The 14,935-nt window shown below is 36.8% G+C and overlaps 1 protein-coding gene across 16 annotated transcripts in view; it reads right to left on the bottom strand.

The window, feature by feature from the left end:
• LOC5564135 (hemicentin-1) overlaps window positions 1-14,935 on the bottom strand; it is a 409,831-nt gene that overhangs the window by 118,414 nt on the left and 276,482 nt on the right. For all 16 annotated transcript variants that reach the window (XM_021855423.1, XM_021855424.1, XM_021855425.1 and 13 more), the window contains 3 exons: window positions 10,579-10,908; window positions 334-501; window positions 67-225 (listed from right to left, as the gene is read on the bottom strand). In XM_021855423.1, coding sequence (XP_021711115.1) covers window positions 67-225; window positions 334-501; window positions 10,579-10,908 — 657 coding nt within the window. The remainder of the gene's footprint in view (window positions 1-66; window positions 226-333; window positions 502-10,578; window positions 10,909-14,935) is intronic.

Raw genomic sequence — 14,935 nt, 5'->3', positions numbered from 1 at the left:
ATTTTTCCACCCATCGAACATGGCGCCGGGGGCTGTTTTCACTATAACTGACACCGGTGCGTTTACCTTGTAAATCGATATGAAAATGATTATCAACAACCAGCGACAACTCTTTCATCTCGACGCGGCAGATGTAGGTGGCGCCCAATTCCTGTCGCGAGAGGGTGAGCGATAATGTTGACTTTACTGTAAACAGCCCATTATGATCCTCCACAATCTGTGAATCTGTGTAACGAAGGGGGAGAGCGAGAGGGGAAAACAAACATTTAATAGGATGATATTGTTGTGCGTTTAGTGGATAGAACCACTTTAATTTTTGTCGATGAGCCTTACCTCTAACAACACTTCCCGACCGATGCCAACTTATCACAGGTACTGGACGGGCGCCGTATACTTCGCAAACGACTTGCAGGTCCTGACCCTCCCGCATTGGTCCGATGTGAGACCCGTTCTTAATACTATTCCTACTGCCATCCTGAAGTGCTATTACAGAAGGAATGGCTGGAACGAGAAACGGGAGAAGATGAACAATGATTAATGAATTGATTTATGAATTAATGGATTAACGAGCGGTAATGATTTATCTTCAATGCCGGATGCAGCAAGGCAGTCTTGTTGAGAATTTTGATGAGCGTTTCAGACAAACTTCCTGGGGGGTGGTATTATGGGCAGTTTAGAGTTCAACTTCATCTTTTCATAGTATTTTTATGAAATCTTAATATGTGGTAAAGTTAAATATAATAAGTTAAAATATAATGAGCCTGGATTGACACAATGAGGCGAAACGTTAAAGATAGAGCAGTTTCAACAATAAAGAATTTTAAAGTCATATCTTCTACTGGTGGTGTTTGAGAGCGCCATTTTTCTTGCGTTAACTTGAGTTAATTTGAGTAGTCGTTTTAAACTTCTAGGAAGTAGATACCAATTGTAGACTTTTTGCATATCATGGATGCCCTATAGAAAAAGAGTGGTGTTCGATCCTTCGACCTTGTCGCCTGCTCCTGTAGGGGTGGGTGACGAGGGCAGGATCAAACGAGCTATGAACACTTGATCAGCGTACAATGCGAATCCAGTGAGACGTGATTATATCATGGATCGCATCACCAAACATTGGTGACTGCCAGATCTCTTTATTATCCCATTTACCAAATATCCTTTCCATGACAACTGTGGAGATGCAGAGGTGTACTCAGTCTCTAGTAACAACGGTTGTCTAACTAACATTTCTTCTCTTCACTGATGACCATAAGGACGTCGCCGGCGCCGTTATTGAATTTTAAAATGTAAACTCTCGATTTGTGCACATTGAGAATGGTAAGCTAATCCCAAGCCCCATTCATTAATTCCCTGTGCAACTTCGATTGTTCTAGTCAATCACGGAGTAGCAACTACTAATTGTACAGTCATCTATGCTCATGATCATGCTCATCATGGATGCTCTACAGAAAAAAAAAACTAAAATTAACACTCAAAGCAACCATATTCCTATAAAAATCCATCGAGGGAGTTTCATGCAAAATGTATGGTCAGGTGCATAATGTATAGATATTTGTACAGTTTTGTAAGCGAAATCACACAACAAGATTCATAATTCCAGGTGGGTCCATAGTAGGCACGTCGACAGCGAGCTGGATAACATGTAAATCAGATTGAGGGTCTATAATTGGAAATTTCAAATTTTTAAACATTCCTATTATGAACACAGGTGTGTGTACATAATGTGTACTATGAAGCTAAGACATGTAGCTTGTCGATAGGCTGCACAGAACGTATATCCGTCTGAGATGCCATTGCGAAAAATTGTCGAGAATTAATTACTAGCAATAAAACTCTTAAACCGTTTGAGGAAACTACAGGAACAGTAAACTGTGAAAACTGTTTCTGAAATTATTTAATACTTTGGAATAGACTTATTTTGTTATGAAACTGATGAAATAGTTATCGCAATATCGACCAAACTGAAGATCCACATATGAAAAGAAGGGAACACTTGGTAGACTTCAACATATAAGTGAGAATTCACAAACGTCATAAAACCCACCTAGTGGTGTACCTTTCAACCACTACTGTGATTGAAAGGCTGTTCTCCACTGGAAGGCTTATGGGCAAATCTTGATTGAGGAATGGTTAATTTCGGTAATGCACATTTAAATACCTGTAATCAGTGTCTGCATATTTCAATATACAGTCAACAACGCCGATCCTCAGTAGGCTCCGTCATCGTTGAATTCTTCTTTGTGTGAATGTTTGTTTGATAATACATGCACGAATCTGGTAGAACGTGCATTCAGTTTTTCAATTACTTTTGCTACACTAATTCTCATCCACTACTGACATTCAAATTCAATTTCACTAGTGAAAAAAATCATTTCCGTCAGAATACCCCCCAAAACATCCGCAAATTGCAAAAGTTGTATTTTTTTATTAAAAGACAATTATGATTCATCAACTGGAGGCATCACATTGCCGTTTTCTTACACCAGTAATATAAAATTCATTTGTAATTTTTTATATTCAATTTTCAATTTCAGTGCCTCTAGGTGAAACTGAATTTTGAAATGACACCAACAGTGGGTGAAACTGAATGTGTGCGTGTGCTGCACCCACTCTCTTTCTCGTCGCATTCGCACTCGAAGTCAGATTGGCTTCTTGCTAGCGGAGTTTGTTTTTGTTCGTTTTCGCACTGATCGGGTATCATTCGGCTGAATTTTTACGACACTGCCTGTAATCAATATGATATATAAATAACGGAAAGTTCATTTATGTACAATAATATTGATTCTATTCAAATACATTTTTTTTATAATTTATACTCCATTGACGATTTATTTTGTCGTTATTTGGTCACTATTCGACCATGGTCACCATGGGGTTTCCAATTCCTTGTAGGATATGCTTCCTTCATCCGTCCAGATAGTAAAATAGTAGCACAAACACTTAACACTTAACTACATTTATTGACTATCACATATTAAAATTTATTTAAAAGAACAATTTACACATATTTACAAGTAATTTACATTTAACATTTAAGCACAACTGTTTGGTTTGAAGGTTTGTTGAACACTGAATGTGGTACAATCTTAAGATCTAAAATATGCTGTCCAGCATCCTATCATCGTAAATGATGACGTAATCGATCACCATCTCTCTCTCCCCATCCAAATGAACGACTCTCTCATTCTGCTCCGGGCTGTCTTGAGTGGAAGAAGGGGGTTGTCGTGTTGATTTGGAGATGTACCGATTTCATTCGTTTAGGGTTGTAATGCAGGGTGAATGTTAGAGCATTAATCCCAAACACTTATCCTATTGGTAACGACTACGACTTCAAAGCAAAGTCTTGCTGATGGTGTCTGGGTTGGTTTCCCGATCGTTTCAAGATCTTTTCGTTATGGATTTTTTTCAGATTTTCCTAGAAATAGAGTGATTTTTTCCTGCCACACGATATACGAATGATAAAATGACAACTTTGGCAAAGCTCTTAGTTAAAATTATGTTAGTTCCTGTTAGCAGTAATGCCATAATTGATGAAATATCGGCAACACAGTCTTTTCTGTTAAAAACGAGTTTTATTATTTAACCTGACGTTTCGACGCTGGTATGGCGTCTTCTTCAGGGGAAAAATGATACGTTCGTTTTGTGTCTAGGGTTATGGCTAACTTTAACTGTCAAGTGTAATAATTTTTGGTACATGACTCAATTGAAATGAACTTTAGGACATTTCAAGCTATTTTTCGAAATAAACGGTTTTCGAAAACCATACGCCATACCAGCGTCGAAACGTCGGGTTAAATAATAAAACTCGTTTTTAACAGAAAAGACTGCGTTGCCGATATTTCATCAATCATTGAAAAAGCAGTCGAACTCTCTGCAGAAAAAAAGTATTGCCAAGGGAAATTCATAATAACTTAAGGAATACAATTTGTTTTCCAAAAAGTTACAGCAATCCTTATGAGACAAAGAGACCTTCAGAACCGAGAATTATACATAAATAAGTGTGTGGGCTTCGTGGTCGTGCGATTAGCGGCGTCAGTCGTTCAAGCGTATTGCGCCACGAAGTGTGGGTTCGATTCCCGCTCCAGTCGGTGGAAACTTTTCGTCAAACGAAAAATTCATCTCTGGGCTACTGGGTGTTCCGTGTTGTCCGTTGCCTAATGTTCGTGATTGTTCAGTCTGTGCAGCCTTTGGCTGAAGACGGTGTAAATTGTCTTTTTTTTATAAGAGTATGCGATATTCCGAATAATTTCGTCAAAAAATCAAATATCGCGGTACTCCGTGTTTTTGTTCTGTTTCGTTAAAAAGCAAATTTATCACGAGAAAAGACAAGAAAAGTTATACAAGGTTAAACAACAGACAAACAGACGTAACAATCGACGGCTCATTCATGGCACTCGTATCCCTTTTGTTCGAGTTTGACGGTTGAGCACTATTTCCTAACGATTGGTTAGCTGGATGTACATTAAAATTCATATACTGAAGTTTGCACTGACGAGCTTATGAAACAAAACTATAGTTAACATATATGTGTAGAAATTCTTTTGGTGGTTTCCAATATTTCCAAGAAATTTTCCGAGGTTTCATTTCAAAGTTAGTTATCAAGGTCTGGGGTCTGCCACCCAATTGATATCCCACTTAAGCTGCACAAATGTTTTATTTGATCTATATCAACGTGTGTGTGAGCAGATTTTACAATGTCTCAGTTGTAACATGTGTGTTGCTTTGGCATGGAAATCCCTTGAGCACGCATTGAAAATCTTTGGGTTGCTTTGAGTACTCCTTGGATATTAATGAAAAAACCCTTTGGAAATTCCTGGAATCTCTGAAACTATATTAAACCGAAACCATTTGAAAGTTCTAAAACATCTTGGGAACCCCTAAGAATCTCTCGAAAGCTCCTTAAAACTTTTGAAAAGTCCTTAAGAATATCTGTGAATATCTAGGAACCTTTTGAAAACCCCTGAGAACCTCTAGCCTACCAGATGAATGTTTTGAAAAGGAGGGCATTTTGGCTGATTGGCTTAGAAAAAGGAGGACATCTTCTCATACAAAGTAAAGAAAACACCGACCACGGCCGTGCGATAGCTAGCAATAGAATAGGTGTGATAAGATTTCGGGCTCATTTCAAAAGAGGCGTATACATCATCACTCTGAATTAATTGGAACTCCCAATAATCCATTACCTCGAATGTCATTACTACACGGTTATGCTATTTAGTGTGCTGCTCATTTGGAACATAGGTGTAGAATCGCCATCAGAATATTTCTTATATTTAAACACAACCGTTTTATTCAAATAAAGGCTACATAAAAATGTAATCATATAACTTTGAAAAAAAAAATGTTTTGAAAATACAAGAAAGAAAAGCAATACAATATTGACTTTGAAAGCTTTAAAGATAACTAACTCAAAATAATTTTGCATTAAACTCTTCTCATTGAAGTTTATTTGAGACAGACATGTTAAAACATTCAAACAAAAATGTTATGAGAGAGAAATGTATATCATATAGAACATAAGCTCATTTTTTAAAATTTCAAAGGAAGCTAGGAGGACATATGATCTAAAAGGAGGACTTGTCCTTCCCGAGGATAAGTACTATCTGGTGGGCTTACTTCAGTGAATCTTTCTGGAACTTTTGGAAATCCATTGAGAACCTCTGGTAATCTTTTGGAAGGCCCTGATAATGTTTTGGTGACCCTTCAGAAACTTCTGAAACCTTACACTGCAGAACATTTTTTTTCTGCCCCAAGGACCAAATACCGCTATTTACTTAATTAAGAGTTGCTGCATCCATTGCCGAAAATATCAAGTTTTTAAGATATTGGCGGTTGGAAATGCAATGTTTGTCCATTTCAGCCAACTTGCGTGCAAGTTTACCTGCTTGAGTAGCGATTTTTATGCATAATCTACCACAGAACTCAAGTTGCATGTGTTGACCCGTTAACCCATGTACAGTTAATTTTTTATACAAAATGGATGGATGGTATCTTCCACAAAATTGCGAAAGGGTTCAAAGGCAGTCCACATTGGTCCCAAAGCCATATCTAGGAAGACAAAAATGATTGCGCCTAAACCAGTAATTTTAGGTATATAGTATCTTCAGCAAAGTTTCTCCATATTTTTCGGACATTTTTTTCAGTGATATGAAATTATGGTGGCCCGCATGGTTTACGAGATTAAAATACTTTTTTGATAACGCAATTATGCCTTTCAATTTTGCACATTTTTGCTGAAGACGAATTCCATACAGTCGAAAAAAATAAAAATCGTGCTCGACAGTCTTCGATTTGGTTTAAATTTTTAACATGTTTTTGGTTTGGTAGAATAGGTGTTTTCCGCAGAAAAATTGATCAATTTGCCTCAAGTTTTACTTTTGAAAATAGCCTATATTTTTTGCATGCAACTTATTTGAAAAAATCTAACTTCGAAACTGTTGATTTAAGAGAAAAATGTTCTATGAAGAAGTTGTAGTGAACCGTTTGGACTATAAGAAAAAAATATACACTGAAAAAAAATTATTTATTTTCATAGAAAAATCAAAAATAAACTTGAATTTTAATTTATACAAAAACCCCATTTTTATTTTTTTAAATTTTCACCATAGAATCTTGATAGTTAAAAGATGTTTGTGACAAAGTTTCATGATGGAGAAATTTTTAATAAAAAGTTTTTCTAAGAACAACTTTTGGTCGATTTTCAAAAAATTTTTTATCATTTATTCATCTTTTTTATGACACATAGGTTTAGAAAAAGTATGCTGACTGATGAACTTTCCAGGAGGTAAATGTACAACAGCTCCAGTTGCGCTCAAAATATGCGTTTCTCTGCATTTTCACCTGATATATACACTGCCATAAGCTATTGAACGCGTCGCATTAAACATTTTATTTTGAATCATGAATGCACATCACAACTTTGAAAAGCTTTCCGATTGTTTACGTACCGAAGCAATGTAGGACACACTTTCAAAGATGGCTGACAGCTGCCGTGGAGCTCGCACCGGTGCATCGTCGTCACACGCAAATCGTTTAAAATTAAGATAATTCTTGCTAAAATTTCGAACGGCATCATAGAGGTTTAAGTAAACTCAAAAGAAATGCTGTAATTTTGAATTATATATAAAGAGATAAGCGTGTGCATGACAGATATCGCATTTTTACGCTCGATGTATGGTTACGATAAGCAATTCTCAACGATTTTCTGAATTCCGCTTTGGTTAACATTCAGATTTTTTTTCTGTGTATCATCAAAACGTATATATTTTGGCAACAAATCAAAATTTTGAAAATCGAACGAAAGTTGTTCTTAGAAAAACTTTTTTATTAATAATTTCTCCATCATGATACTTTGTCCCAAATATTTCTTCACTATCAAGATTCAATGATGAAAATTTAAAAAAAAAGCTAAAAATGGGGTTTTTGTGTAAATTAAAATTCAAGTTTTATTTTTGATTTTTCTATGAAAATAAATATTTTTTTTTTCAGTGTATATTTTTTTTCTTATAGTCCAGACGGTTCACTACAACTTCTTCATAGAACATTTTTCTCTAAAATCAACAGTTTCGGAGATAGAATTTTTCAAATAAGCTGCATGTAAAACATTAAAGGCCATTTTGAAAGGTTAAGCTTAAGTCAAAATGATCAATTTTTCTGTGGAAAACACTTATTCGACCAAACCAAAAACATGTGCAAAATTTAATCCAAATCGAAGATGGTCGAATTCCAGTGACTGACCGATTAGACATGGAATCGGTCTGAAGCTACCAAAGAGCTATCTTGATTATTTTTCAAGTTATGAACGATTTTCGTTTAAAACCATATTATTTCAAAAATGTTGTTAATCTCTACAAAAAAAAACGTCCTCACAGTTTTTGCACCATGAACAAGAAAAGGGTTATCCTACTAATGGCGACAAAGATTGAGAATCCATTTGCGCCGTTAGGAGATATTGGCTTTTGAAACAACCGAAGAAACTCAGCAACCATAAAAGGTAGAGCAGTAGTCTATTTGGCAAAGAGTTGCACTGTCAAAAGTTTTTAAAAGTGCTCGAACACAGTTTTTTTTTGCGATAAATTATCGTATAAAAAGTTGTCAAGAAAAAACTAATTTTTCAGGGCCACTCTAACTTATTTGTTTAAAAAAAACATTACTTTCGAACAGTGTCAGCATAATTCAATAAACAGTCAACAACGCCGACGCTCAGTAGAATCCGTCATCGTTGAATTCTTCTTTGTGTGAATGTTGTTTTGGCAATACATGCACGAATCTGGTAGCACGTGCATTCAGTTTTTCAATTACTTTTTCTTCACTTATTCTCATCCACCTACTGACACTCGGTGGCAGCAAATTCAATTACGCTTGTGAAAAAATATTTCCATCAGAATACCATACATATACATCCGCAGTTTTTTTTTATTAAAAGACAATCATTTTAAATCAACTGGAGGCATCACATTGCCGTTTTCTTACATCAGTAATATAAAATTCATTTGAAATTTTATATTTAATTTTCAATTTAAGTGCCTCTAGGTGAAATTGAATTTTGTGAGGACACCAACAGTGGGTGAAACTAAATGTGCGTTTGTGTTGCACCCACTCTCTTTCTCGTCGCATTGGCTCTCATAGTCAGATTGGATTCGTGCTAGCGGAGTTTGTTTTTGTTCGTTTTCGCACTGATTGGGTATCATTCGGCTGAATTTTAACGACACTGCTTGCGAACCATAAGAGACAGAAATTAAAGTTCTTCAGCAAAGTTTCTTTAAATTGGTTGTTCTACTAAGGCATTAAAGAATATTAATTGCGTCAACAAAAAAGTTTTTATTCTGATCTCGTAAACCATGCGGGCCACCTCAATTTAACATCACTGAAAAAAATGTCTTGAAAATATGGAAAAAATTGTGCCGAAGACACCATTTACCCAAAATTGATGCCTTAGGTGCAATCTTTTTTGTCTTCCTGGCTTTGGGACCAATGTGCAGTCTAATAAAAGATTGTAGAATGGAGCCTGGATGCCAGTGTGGATTCCAGTATAAACTCTGAGATTTCAGAATGGATTCTGACATTCCGGTGCAAATCTTGGTATGGATTCTGGGATTCCAGTGTGGATGCTAGTACTTCAATGTAGGCATTTTGATTCCAGTGTTGATCATAAGATTGTAATGTGAGTCTTGGTATTTAGGTGTGAATCCTGGTATTTCAGTGTAGGTCATTTGATTACAACGGGATCCTGAGATTGAAGTAAGTATCCTATAATATCAGTGAAGCTCTTGGTATTGTATTGTAGATCTTGGGATACCAGTGTAGATTCCAAAACTCCAGTGTGGATTCTGGTATTTCAGTGTGGATTCCTTTATTCCAGTGCGAATCTCAGGATTGTTGTGTAGATCGTAGGATAGAGTGGATTCTGGGACTGTGATGAGGATCGTTGGTTGGCAGTGTGGATCCTTGGATTCTAGTGTGAATATTGGGATTCCAGTGGGGCTCTTAGGATTAAAGTGTTGATCTAGGGATTTTAATGTGGATTTTGGGATAACAGTGTGGATCCTGAGATTCCAGCCGGGATGATATTTCAATTTGGATCCTTTGATAACAGTGTATACCTTGGGATTTAAGTATGGATCTTGGGACTTGAGTGTGAATTATGCGATTCAAGTGTATATTTTGGGATTCAAGTTTTGGGCCAGGAACCTATTGAAATGTTTTGAAAACCTCTTAGTACGCTTTGAAAGCCTCTTTGTTTTCTTTGATTAATGTTAACCTTTGGGGAACGGACCTGGTGTAGTGGTTAGAACACACGCCTCTCACGCCGAGGACCTGGGATCGAATCCCATCCCCGAGATAGTCACTAAAAAATTCAGTGACAACTTCCTTCGGAAGGGAAGTAAAGCCGTTGGTCCCGAGATGAACTAGCCCATGGCTAAAAATCTCGTTAATAAAGAGAGAGAGAAAAATAATGTCAACCTCTTAGGTACACATTGTTCAAAACATCGTTCTACAAACTGAACCATGTCAAATTTGATGTATGGTGCTAATTTTAACTATTTTGATTACTTATTTGCTATGTACTAGCACTATACACCCGATTCTGTTTTTGTTTGGATTTTATTTTTACACGGTCATGCATAAAAGTTTCTATACATTATTTTGCCAAAACCTTATTTCTGCAACGTGCAATTGATGTTACTTTTTTGCACGATTTTTGAAAGTTTGAACTGAAAACTTTTTTTGCACGGTACGCATCCCCCGTGCAAAAACAGAATCGGGTGTATCACCTATTTTGTACGTAAAGTGCTTTTGGTTACTTGGGTAGACCGGAAACTCAATTCGTTTTGTTTAATGACTATACTTAGAGCAATGCTTCGGCAAGAAAGGAAAAGAAGCATTGATGATATCTCAGATTAGGCAGTGGATGTATGTACCAGTACATTTGTTTTGGTAACGAAGGTAACTCAAAATAATTAATCTAATTCCTTCAGTATTAAAAATTGGAATTTGTTTCGAGTTTAATGAACCATTCCAAGCAACTATCAATACAACATATGAATGCAAGTAAACATTGGTATTTGTACGAGTACTCACCATAAACATTTAGTGCTATACTATATGCTCCCGAGTTTTCACACGCCTCGGAGGGCTCTAAAAATGTGGTTTCACACAGATATGTATCTTCGTCGGAGATTTCCACGTTCTTGAAGATGAGCCGACTGCGCTTGTTCTCGTGGGCCAGGTAGACCCGGTCGTTGTAGCTGCCCTCGACCTTGGCCACCTCGCCGTCACCGGAAACGACCGCGATGCGATCGGTGCCCTTGAACCATTTCAGCGAGTGCAGCTCGCCGCAGGTATCGACGTCGATGGGGCATGTCAGTTCCACCTTTTCGCTCCGTAACACTTTTACCGTTTCATCTGGAACTGAAAGGAGAAATTTCGTTAGAAAGGACGTTAGAATAATTTCAAAAAGTTTGCAGTTCACAAGAATTCATCGAGATATGCATTCACATCCAAGTGGCCTGATTGGAAAATTCTTCGCCTACCGGGTTGCGAGTTGCAGTTCCGAGTTTGTTCTCGATGACGTTAATGTAAATACCTTTGGCAAACAATCACGCTAATTGAAATACAAACAACATGGGCAAACTTGTTCAGTCTCACTACTCTGACACTGCACTCTGTAGGCACTGAACGTGATTCGGTCCTATTAAGGCGTCTCGGCATCGTGTCATCGAGCGTTGGATCGGAATGTTTGCTTCCCGAGCAGGAACGAATAGCTTGTAACTATCTAGGCATACTATATTTTAATAATTGATTATAATTAAGTAATTTTCATCAATCCAGACATTGTCCAAAACTCAATTTGGTATTATTATGGTATTGAAAAGCTTTTGAGCAGTGCTTGAGATGTTGATCTACTATTGAAAAAATTCACTTATATATGAAAATTAATCATTGATTATTTAGATATTGCAATACCTGACCAGCTGTCTGGTCTTTGTAGAATATGCAATGTAATTATTTAATACCACCTGGTATGGAACACTTCAGTTTGGTATCACGTAGCAATTTTCTTCTGCTCGGGATATCCTGCGCTCACATCAGATAAATCTGTGATGGAACGAATGTGAACGTGTTGTCAAGAAACAAATAGTCATATATATTGTTGGGAATGCAGTTGGATTTCCGAAGGATCTTAATTTTGCAATCATTGCTGCCGGCGATGGCATGTGGAGTTTGCTCTTGGAGATTAATGACAAAATATTTTTTGCAATTTCTCATCGTAATAAGCTTTCTTGACGTTAGTAAGAACTATAAGTGTTATGTCTTGTCTCGCGTCGCGTTTCGTGAATGTAATAGGCTGTTTTTCATCACGCCAATCTGTCATGGAATGGCCTACTTTTCTGCATTGAAGTATGCAGTGCGGGAATAATCATTACGCAGCTGAAACTAGTGATGTAATGACTCGTTACGCAACGTTTTCTCATTACGCAATTGTTTTGAGTTGCGTAATGAATCATTACACAACATTTTTCAGAAATTGTGAAATGATAGTGAATACATTCCGATATAATTTCCGATACCCTCAAGTGCTCTTCTACAAAATTGATAAAAATGTTGTACGTAACTCGTTGCAGAACTCGATTTTTACAGCACTCGTCGTAATTATCCTATTTGGCAAGCCTCGTACGACTCCTGCTGTAAAAATCATCATTCTGCAATTTGTTTCGTAAACTGCTATTTCATGAGTTGCGAGGCTTAAGTAAAAGAATTATGAAACTACTTCATTAAAAATGAAAAAAGATCTTTTCGTGACTACATTTATATAATAAAAGCTTAGTTCAACGAATTGTTCGATAAATGAATATCAATGACATTTTATTTTCGATCCCGATGTGGATCGAATTTGTACTAGTTTTATGTTCGATAATTCGATACCTCCCTAACTCGATAGTCCCTTCAATATCGAGAGTTATGGAGAATTGATTAGGTAAGTTTAGTTTCAGTTTATGAAAAAAAAAGTTTTTTTTTAATTTTATGAACAAGAAGAATTCAATGCACCCTCAAAGTTGTGAACTGATCCGCCAAATGAAAAAAAAAAAGAATAATCTAGTTTTACTAAATAATGATAATAGGGTTGCTTAGCCCAGAACCTGAATATAACAATGAACTCGAAAGATGAGTAACATTGATATCTATTGAAACACTCTGTTATTAAAAATATAAAATAATATAATAAGATAATGGTATATTCAAATGTGGAATATTAAAAATTGTCGTTATTACCAGTTATCCTTTTCAACCCGTGTTGTCCACCATAAATCGCATCCGTTAACAATTCTATACGTGCAACTGCAACACACATCGCTCGCCACACAACTGCCGGTGAAGTTTCAAAAACTTCGACAATGTAACACGTGTCATATGTTTGACAGTACGACACGAGCAGAGCAGCAGCAGCATCATCACTGGAAACCAAGAGTGCCAACAGAAAGCGGAACCCACATGCAAGCACATAGCATGCTTCTTGCTTGCACGCTGACTGCCGTCCTACATAGAATCGGTAGTGGGGGTGGTTGGAAGCGTCAAAGCAACCTTCGAGAAAACGGTTTACTTTGATCAAGTTCAGTAACCGAACGACAATCTGTCGGTCTGCGTCTTCGGTTCTCGATGTCTGAAGAGAAGCAATGGGATGAGATGTCTGTTTCACGTGAAGACGTCGGATGAAACCTTTCAGTATTTTTTTTTTGTCGCTATTCGTGTCTTATTTTTCTACTGTCGCTTCTTGACAACTAGGATGGACGCTAGGGTGGTTCAAATTATAGTTTTTGTTCAACACCGCTCTACATCAAAAATTTGAGCTGATTGAGATGAAAACTGGGACTGTCCAAGCCCCTCATAGTTTGTATGAGAATTCTTAAGTATCCACCAATCACTTAACGTTTCAAATTGGTGATTTATCGTGTTGATTGCTCGGACGCTCCGTATTCCAGACGCCGGCCTTAAATATTAATATTCCGCTATTTTTTATGCAACTGTATGGAACAAATCTCCCAATTGCTGATTCTAACGCGGGGTTATAGGTTATAGACAAATGCGTTATTTTAATACTGGTGTCCAAAAAATACACAGGAAGGGCAACATCGGATTAGACTGCCGAGAATACGTAAATTCCTTCACGTTGCAAAGTTCCAAGGTTTTGTTGTCTGAATACCATAAAAAATGTATGCATTGTTGTGATCGATAATCTAATTAGCTGATTAATAGGTTAATTTTGACTTAAAAACTAGGTGAGTTTTAGAGTGTAGAGTTAAAAGAACGTAAAGTTCATATTTCCTATCGAGGATTAAAGAGCACTTGCCTATGGTAGAATGAGTAGAAATCATAGAATAATTTTCGTCAAAACTATCTCAAAGTAAACACATACTAAGATTTGTACGCAGTCATAGTTGCAGATGGAACTAGTATCGACCGCTCAATTCATCGATAGACACCCATCCATAGATTTTTAGTAGCATTTATAATGTATGTTGTACTGAAAATTATTAAAATTATTATTACCCCTTCTGAAGGTACATAGTTGAAGTCGATGGGTACAACAGAACGGTCGTCTGCTCGTACCATCTAATAAACGATTGAATTGAGTCGTTCGTTTATTCAATGCAGTGTCCGAAAACTTATGAGAAGTCTTGGCTAATTTGGTCTTACTTACCGAAGAACAACATATACTGCTTTTAATTGATCCCTTGGTTTGTAACTTGACAAACGAACTATTGAAGGCTCGCTACTTTCCTGCACTGAATTATGCATTGTGGTAATAGTCATTACGCAACTGAAACCAATGCTGTAATGATTCATTACGTAACACTTTCTCATTACGCAACTGTTTTCAGTTGCGTAATAAATCATTACACAACATTTTTTTCATTGTAAAATAATGTTGAATGCATTCTTATATGGTCTCTTATACTCTCAAGTGGTCTTCCACCTAATTGCAAAAAAATGTTGTACTCAACTCGTTGCAGAACTCGATTTTTACAGCACTCGTTGTAATTATCCAACTCGGCAAGCCCCGTTGGATAAATGCACGACTCGTGCTGTAAAAATCATCATTCTTCAACTTGTTCCGTAATAGTAGTTTACGATAATTACGACGAGTGCTGTGAAAATCGAGTTCTGCAACGTGTCACGTACAACATTTTATGTAATTTCGTAGAAGACCACTCGAGGGTATCAGAAATATCGAAATGCATTCTCCATTATTTTAATATTTCCGAAAACTCTAAACAGTTGCGTAATGAAAAAGCGTTGCGTAATGAATCATTACAGCACTGATTTCAGTTAGGTAATGACGATTCCTGCACTGCATATTTCAGAGCAGGAAAGTAGGCCGTTCCATGACAGATTTGCGCGATGAAAAACATCCTATTACGATGAGAAATTGCAAAAA

The sequence above is a fragment of the Aedes aegypti genome, chromosome 3 (genome assembly GCF_002204515.2).
Source record: "Aedes aegypti strain LVP_AGWG chromosome 3, AaegL5.0 Primary Assembly, whole genome shotgun sequence".
Classification (NCBI taxonomy): Eukaryota; Metazoa; Arthropoda; class Insecta; order Diptera; family Culicidae; genus Aedes; species Aedes aegypti.
Note: the sequence above shows the minus strand (reverse complement) of the source record. Positions and strands in the feature narration are given on the sequence as shown.